This window comes from Geotrypetes seraphini, chromosome 3, assembly GCF_902459505.1.
Source record: "Geotrypetes seraphini chromosome 3, aGeoSer1.1, whole genome shotgun sequence".
Lineage (NCBI taxonomy): Eukaryota > Metazoa > Chordata > Amphibia > Gymnophiona > Dermophiidae > Geotrypetes > Geotrypetes seraphini.
The window spans coordinates 373514125-373522877 of NC_047086.1; the positions used below are offsets into that span (position 1 = coordinate 373514125).

General features: G+C 50.5%; 1 protein-coding gene across 2 annotated transcripts in view; it reads right to left on the reverse strand.

Annotated features, from left to right (window-relative positions):
- EML6 (EMAP like 6) overlaps nt 1-8227 on the reverse strand; it is a 523485-nt gene extending 515258 nt beyond the window's left edge. For both annotated transcript variants that reach the window (XM_033938328.1, XM_033938329.1), the window contains exon 1: nt 7962-8227. In XM_033938328.1, the coding sequence (XP_033794219.1) occupies nt 7962-8191 (230 nt within the window). In that variant the 5' untranslated portion in view covers nt 8192-8227. The remainder of the gene's footprint in view (nt 1-7961) is intronic.
- Between the last annotated feature and the right edge of the window lie 526 nt (nt 8228-8753).

Consider the following 8753-nt stretch of genomic DNA (forward strand, 5'->3'; position numbering starts at 1 on the left):
GCAGAAAAGCATCTGCCTCTAGGCGATGAGGAGTGTAGATCCTGGAGCAAAATTGAGGCAGCTTGAAGTTGTGGGGGGCTGCAAAGAGGTCTATCTGAGGTGTCCCCCACTGAGCAAAGATCTGATGAAGGGGGTCGGAGTGGAGCGTCCATTCGTGAGGCTGAAGTAGACGACTCAATTTGTCTGCCAAGACGTTGTCCTTCCCCTGAATGTAGACTGCTCTGAGGAAGGTGTTGTGGCGAACCGCCCAATCCCAGACTCGAAGAGCTTCCTGACAAAGAGGGGCCGAGCCTGTGCCCCCTTGTTTGTTGACATAATACATGGCGACCTGATTGTCTGTGCGAATAAGGACCACCATGTCGTGAAGCAGATGTTGAAAAGCTTGGAGAGCATTGAAGATGGCCCTGAGCTCCAGAAGATTGATTTGATGGAGTCGTTCCGCACTGGTCCAGAACCCCTGAGTGCGAAGACCATCCAGATGGGCCCCCCATGCATAGTTCGATGAATCGGTCGTTAGAACTTTCTGATGGGGAGGAGAATGAAACAGCAAACCTCTGGATAGATTCGAAGAGGTCATCCACCAGAGAAGAGACTGCCGTAGAGCAGGAGTGACCACAATGTGACGAGATAACGGGTCGGACACCTGAGTCCACTGAGATGCCAGAGTCCATTGAGGGATCCTGAGATGTAGTCTGGCAAAAGGCGTCACATGAACTGTAGATGCCATGTGGCCTAAAAGGACCATCATGTGTCTCGCTGAGATGGATTGGCGAGAAGACACTGACTGGCAGAGTAGAAGGAGAGCATGTAAGCGTGGAGGAGGAAGGAATGCTCGAAGTTGAATGGTATCCAGGACAGCCCCTATGAAGGGGAGAGACTGGGTGGGCTGAAGATGGGACTTTGGAAAGTTGATCTCGAAGCCCAAGCTCTGCAGAAAACAAATGGTAGTCAAGGTCGCCGAAATGACCTTGGGAGCGGACGGGGCCTTGATGAGCCAGTCGTCGAGGTATGGGAACACCTGGAGACCCATGTTCCGGAGTGCAGCGGCCACCACTACCAGACACTTCGTGAAGACTCTGGGCGACGAAGATAGGCCGAAGGGAAGCACTCGATACTGCAGATGCAGATGTCCCACCCGGAATCTGAGGAACTTGCGGGAGGCCGGATGAATCGGGATGTGAGTGTAGGCCTCCTTGAGATCCAGAGAGCATAACCAATCGTTCTGCTCGATGAGGGGATAAAGAGAGGCAAGGGTCAGCATGCGGAACCGTTCCCTGACCAAAAACTTGTTGAGGACCCGAAGGTCCAAAATGGGACGCAGATCGCCCGTCTTCTTCGGGACCAGGAAGTACCGGGAGTAAAACCCTTGGTTTTGTTGATCCACCGGTACCGGCTCGACGGCCCGAAGCCGGAGCAAAGCCTGAGCTTCCTGGAGAAGAAGAGCGGTCTGTGTGGAGTTGGAAGGATACTCTCTTGGAGGATGGTCCGGGGGGACCCGTTGGAAATGAAGAGAGTATTCCTCTCTTACGATGGAGAGGACCCAGAGGTCCGTGGTGATCGCCTCCCATCGATGACAAAAATGATGGAGACGACCCCCTATGGGAAAAAATGGGGTAGGCAGAACGAGATCGGTTATGCTCCCTGGAGGAGAGTCAAAAAGGCTGAGTAGCCTTGGGAGCAGCCGGCATTTGAGGCTTTTGCTGAGTCTTCTGGGGCGGCTGTCGCTTTGCAGGCTGTCTCGCAGGAGGGGCCTGCCTTGGTTGATAACGCCTTTGGTAGATTATAGGCGGTCTAGAAGGACGAGACTGTTGTGGTTTAGGCTTAGGCCTCATGATAGACTGGAAAGATTTTTCGTGGTCTGACAGTTTTTTAGTAACAGTCTCGACAGACTCATCGAACAGATCCGCTCCCGCACAAGGCACATTTGCAAGTCTGTCTTGGAGATTCGGATCCATATCAATGGTGCGAAGCCAAGCCAGTCGACGCATGGCGACCGAGCAGGCCGCAGCACGAGCCGAGAGCTCGAAAGCATCATAGGAGGATTGCATCAATTGGAGGCGCAACTGGGACAGGGTCGCCACCACCTCCTCAAACTCAAACCGAGCCTCAGCATCGATGAAAGGTGCGAACTTGCGGAGTACCGGCAAGAAAAAATCCAAATAGGACGAGAAGAAAAAATTGTAATTGAGCACTCGAGTCGCCATCATTGAATTTTGATAGATACGTCTACCAAACTTATCCATCGTTCTCCCTTCCCTGCCAGGAGGCACGGAAGCGTAGACTTGGGAGGGGTGCGAACGTTTAAGGGAAGACTCGACTAGGAGGGACTGATGAGAGAGTTGAGCTCCCTCAAACCCCTTGTGGTGCACGATGCGGTATCGAGCATCCAACTTGCTAGGTACCGCAGGTATGGAATACGGTGTCTCCAAACACCGCATGAGAGTCTGGTCAAGTAACTTATGCAGGGGAAGCCGAAGTGTCTCCGCCGGAGGATGAGGTAAATGCATGGTGTCCAGATACTCCTTAGAGTACTTCGACCCAGTATCTAAGGTCACATCCAAGTCATCCGCCATCTGTCTGAGAAAGGATGAAAAGGAAAGTTGGTCCGCCAAGGCCGGCCGGCGAGACGGACTAGAAGACGTGGAAGCCTCCGGTTCCAGGGAGAGCTGGGAGCGGCATGGAGAGTATGAGGTAGATGGTTCTTCATACTCCGGTCCCTCTGGCTGGGATAAATCTGAGGATGAGTATCCCATACGCTGCATTTTCTTCTGTGGAGACACCTCCGAATGACGCGAGGAGTGTCTAGAAGAATGTCGAGATCGATGCCCCTCCCGATGCCGGGATGGGGAACGTGATCTTCGATGCATCGATCGATCCCTTGAAGCCTCGAAGGAATGGATTGGACTCGATGCAGTGGAGCGCATGGGAGGCAACGATGCCGACTCACGCAGTGCCACCCAAGTCTGGTATGGAGTGCGAAAGAACTCCTCCTGCGATGCAGTATGCCCAGGACTCCGATTATCAGGGGCCGATGTAGTACCCTGGTGACGTGGAGGTGTAATGGGCTCTAAAGGCGGCATGTCAGAAAGGGAAGCCCGCCTAGTGGGTTCCGCCGCCCTCCGCCGCTCCCCCTCGTCGAGCAGGGAAATCGAACGACGAGGAGGAGGAGGAGGGGGCGGACCGCTCTCCGGGACCGGGACCGTAGTATCGCCCTGAATATTAGCGATAAGCCTCGGTCCCATCGTCCGCATGAGCTCAACAAATTGAGCTTCGAGCAGGGATTTAAGCGATGCCGATATGGAGGGATCCGCACCGAAAGGGGGTCCTCCTGCACGGTCATCGCGTTCCTTCGTGGTCGAGTGCTTCTGCTTGGTAGCTTTGGGCACTTTTATGACCACGGGAGGAACAGTGGAAGGCGGTACCTGAACCGAGGAGACGGGAGCAGGAACCGATGCTGAACTCGATGCAGAAGCCGGTGTGAACGATGCTGGCTTCACGATGCTCGATGCATGAGTCGCAGTCAAAGAAAGTAAGAAAACAATAAAACGCGGGGAAAGAAGGCAAAATACTGAAATTTCAGTCAGCGCAGAATTGAAGAGAACTTCTCAGCTCCGCGGAAAGAAAAGAACTGAGGAGACGCGCCCGGTACATCGGGCGGGAAGGCACTGGCGCATGCGCGGTGCGGGCATCTCGAAACTTCTGAGTTTCTTCAAGCAAGACATGCTTGCAAGATGTCCGTATCGGGGCTCTGTCGGATGACATCACCCACTAGTGAGAATACCTGCCTGCTTGTCCTGGGATAACTGTAGTTTCTGGTTGCTTGAGAGTTACCATTCAAAACAGGCCTCACTACTGTAATACTATACCTTCTCCCATCCCCATTTGTAGGTCCAGCATTCTTTCCTCCCTTCCCATTCTCTTTTCTGGTCTGGATCACTTTATCTCCCTCCCACACTTATGGGTCCAGCATCAATCCATCTCCTCTCTTCTTCACCCTGCTGGACTCTCCCCCCGCACACACTTCTGGTCTGCCCTCCCTCTCTCCATGCGGGTCTGGCCTCCTGGACCCCCTCACCCGAAGCCGAAGTCCTTACCCGCCACCCTCCTCCCTCCAGCCCCAAAAGCAGTAGCAGCGGTCCTGACCCGCCAACCCCCCCTTCCCTTCCTCACTTACCCAAAGCAGCAGTTGCAGCCAGTCAGTAGAGTGTCACCCAGTCGTGCCCGCGAGGGCACTGCGGAGTTCGCCGACAGGTGGCAGCACGACCCTGACGTGGCTCCCAATGAGGGAAGACCCTATATAGTAGTTCAGTTCACTGGTGTATTAAAGATAATAAACCAACGCCAGATACTCTGCATATTGCAAATAGTTTTAATTCAAAAAAAGAAGCAAAGTAATAAGACTGGCTTTCTGTTTGCAGTAGAAAAATAGAAACAGACAATATTTCTCCAAAGCTCTTGGAAGCTCAATTAGCCAAAAAGAAATCAAAACAAAAATATCCTGTCCCAGGTAAGTATTATTAAGTTCTGAGTTCAGAGCAGTTTTTAAAGGTTCTTTTCAAGGCATGCAAAATCTCTCAATCACCAGTTCACTATATTACAAGGATCTCTGGTCTTCAGTTTATCTTAGTCCCGGTCTTCACCAGGTCCTTGGCTTTTAAAACAAACAAAACAAAACTCTAGCACTATGCAGCACTCCAGTCCTGGTGTTCCAGGAACAGGATTGTCGGGTTCACTTTCACAAAAGGCTTTTCACAAGCACCCCCCAAAATTCCCCAACCCAAGGTCTTCTGTGAATCCAACCCCCAATCCTGTAAGTCCTAAGTATGGTCCAGTACTAACACCAGCAACACACCAGCTTCTCACAAAGCTTTCTCCCAGCTGGTGTGGAGTAGCTTAATTAGGGCTAAGCACCAGTTCACTACTGCTTCTAGCCCAGCCCTGGCTGTGGGCAACAAAAAAACACAGTTTTCAAAAACATTCTGACAGGTCCTTCTAATCAAAAAAATAGTCCCAACAAAACTCTTTAAGGAAAGCTTGCAAAACAAAGGAATAATTCATTGGCAGGAAACTGCCACACTTACATCCATGGATTCCAGAGATTCCATTCCAGGCATTACAGATTCTGCCATTTCCATTTGTTCCTCTGGAACCTCTGGCTCTGCCATGCCCTGTGTTACAGGACTTTCCCAATCCATGGGTTCTGGTTTGGGAACTTGCCCTTGCCTGGCCAGGAGGATTCTTTCTACCAGCCCCTCCTGAGCTGTCCCTCTCAGACTCTTTGAGAGCTGCTTTAAGGGAGAAGAGCCACTCCCAGTCTTAGGTGGCTGAGGTACTGCTTTGGAGGCTCTCTGGCTCCCTCTCAGTTCAGTGGTAATATTACACTCTGGGGGAGTTTGTTTTCGTGACAGGCTTTGGCTCGGGCAAGGGATCTAGGTCTGCATCAGATTCATTGTCTTCGGGATAGGAAGCCCTGTCCTCTACAACCTCTGAGGCTCTACCTGCTTCTGGATTTCTGGCTAGGGGAGTTGGTTTAACCCCTATCCTAACCTTGACAGGGTCATCCTTGGGGATGGAAATGTCACAAGAGGTAGTGCTGTAAACAAGCTGCTTGCGGCCAGACCCAGCAGGGGCTTTCCTCTGGCATGTCAGAAGTGACGCATCAGAGGAAAGGCCCTGCCAAGGCTAGCCATGAGCAGTCTGTTTATAGCGCTGCCTCTGCTGACCGGCTGCTCCTGCTGCTTCGGGTGAAGGAGGGGGGTTGGCAGTCAGGACCGCTGCTGCCACTGCTTCTTCAGGACTGGAGAGATGGAGGGGGGTTGTTGGGTCAGGATCGCTGCCAATGTGGGTAAGTGAGGGAAGGAGGGAGGCGGACTTGTCAGGACCAGCTGCTGCTTAGGAGCCAGAGGGAGGGAGGTTTGTCAGGACCGGCTGCCGCTGATGCTTCGGGGACTGGAGGGAGGATTTGTGACTGCCATTGATGCTTCGGGGGCTGGAGAGAGGGGAGGGAGGATTTGTGACTGCTGTTGATGCTTCAGGGGCTGGAGGGAGAGGAGGGAGGATTTGCCGTTGATGCTTTGGGGGCTGGAGGGAGGATTTGTGACTGCCATTGATGCTTCGGGGGCTGGAGGGAGGATTTGTGACTGCCATTGATGCTTCGGGGGCTGGAGGGAGGATTTATGACTGCCGTTGATGCTGGAAGGAAGGGATGAGGATTTGTGACTTCTGTTGATGCTTCGGGGGCTGGAGGAAGGAGAGGGAGGATTTGTGACTGCCACTGATGCTTCGGGGCTAGAGGGAGGATTTGTGACTGCCGCTGATACTTCAGGGCTGGAGGGAGAGGGGGTGGGTTGTCAGGTCAGGAGCACAAAAATTATTTGGAGACAATTGGGGTTTTTTTGTGGTTGGTTGAGAGTGCCGGTTAGTTGAATACTGGTTAACTGGGTTTCTACTTTATGTTTCAATCATGTTTATTGAGCAAAAAGCAAACAAAAGTACGAACTGCAATATAACAATATCGAACAAGCGTATCAATCAGACAACAATTGAAGAAAGAACATGCTCAAAATTTTCATAAGTCCCCAAAAACCCCATCCCCCCAACCACTCCCCCCCGCCCCTCCCAACCGAAAATCTACCAGCAAGAGAGGAGTGCCTGTAACAATAAGTATCCAACTACCTATTCAAGAGACAATTTTGCACTCTAGGGGTCAAAAAAGCACACCAAGTGCACTTAAATTGACAACCCTGAGAAGAGTCAATATCCTGAAATTGCAATCGTTCCATCTTAAGTAATGTAAGCATCTGCCACTCAGAGAGGCAGGGTGGGATTCTATTTTATATAGTAAGATAACCCTATTGATTTGATTTCAGTCCCTATGGAACCAAAATACTGTAATTTTTTTTTTTTTTAAGGAACTCCACAGCCTGGACTCCTTGCAGTAGATGTTTCATTTGGCATCTAAACTATAATTACACTTCTTTAGAAATCCAGAGAACCAGGATAAATTTGAGCATTGTCTAATATTCATACCAACAAATCATACTTGACTAGATCATTATCTTCATCTGAGCAAATGGTCAGACCTTGCTTCTAATATACCTGAGTTTATCTCAAATGCATTTTCTTACAAAACCTTTAGAAAGTTACACTGATGTAACTTCAAACATTTCCTGATCAATTTGTCTGAATCTTATTATTCTGATGTAATTTTGGAAGCTTTTGTAATATCGCTGTCTGTATACAGTCTCTTCCTTTGTAAACCGCATCGAACTGCTTGTGGTATTGCAATATATAAAAATAAAGTTATTATTATTAAAATGTTTTTACTACCGTAAGTGTTTTTGTCTCCAATGCAATCTTCTTTTCAAGGTCTCTGCCTTCCTTATCAGCACGTTGCACTTGACTTGCCATTCCTTATGTCGTTTCCTATTATTTTCAGTCAGATCCTTCCACTTTCTGAAGGATTTTCTTACCAAATAATATTATATAAATAGTCGCAAAAACAATTAGTTATCACGGGGGAGGGGGGCACGATCATTCTTAAATCCTGTGTTAGTATTTTACCATTTTAAAATGCCTACACCAGACTAATAGAATACGATACTCTACTGCCATCTCCAGAATCCAGAGGATGCATCAAGTTTATAACAGAGATGTCAGAAACCGTGCTCCAAACTCCTCCTGGGGGGGGGGGTAGGAAAGACCCTCTGCTCTCACTGCATCCATCAGCTGCAACTAGCATGCTCAACTGGCACTGAGCACCCACAAGAGCCAGTTTCATCCTGCAATGCCATCAGGGCACCTCTCCCCAGAAAGTCAACTTCATTCCAGCAATGCCTGCAAGGCACCCCACAACAGGAGCAGGGGAAGACGAGGCCACGGACAGAAAAAAAAAAATAATAATAAGGACGTAAACATAGGAGAGTACTTTAAGAAGGGACCGAAAAAGGGCAGAGTCTCACCTGATGACATCGTCGTGGTGCCCCAGGAAAAACCTCTGGCTGTGCTCTCGGGTGTTGTACACCACCCCGACTCCGGCCACAAAGTACACCACCTCCTTCCCGGCGGTGTAGTACAAGTTGTTGCGGCACTGGTGCCCGCGGTAGCCGTACACCCACTCCAGGCGCAGCTGGCACCGAGGTGCCGTCCGGTCCGCCATGATAGCGCGCCGCGTCTCAGGCAGCCGCAGCATCAGCAACGCTCCCCGCCGCCGCTGTCATGGCAACGCCCAACCGTCGTCTAGCAAAACACAACGCCGACCGGCGGCTCGACCGCTGCGCCGCTGGCGTACCTCGTTCGAGCCGGCAGCGTCGTAATTTGCGCCAGAAGCGTACAGGTGCGGGTACTGTGCACATGCGTATTAGAAAACTGCGCTGCCCGCGGGCCTGGAGTGAGCACAGGGCCCGGCGGTGGGGGGTTTCTTACGTTGGAGCTAAGGTTGCTGGCTTTAGACTAGGCAGTCGCCCAAAATCAGAACTTGCAGAAGGGAGAATGGTGGTACTTTTCATTAAAAAAAAAAAAAAGGACCAGGTAGGATTACCACAGTGGCGTACCTAGGGTATGTGGCACCCGGGGTCCATCATTTTTTGACACCCTCCCCCTCCCCCATGTAAAAAAATATTTTTTGCAATGACCATGAAACGGAATAAATGGTCAGAATAGAAACAGGCAGTGAAAATTTTCTTATAGTCCAAACATAACACAACATAAATTATGTCTGAATTGTCATGACATCAGAAGTACATATGGAGTAG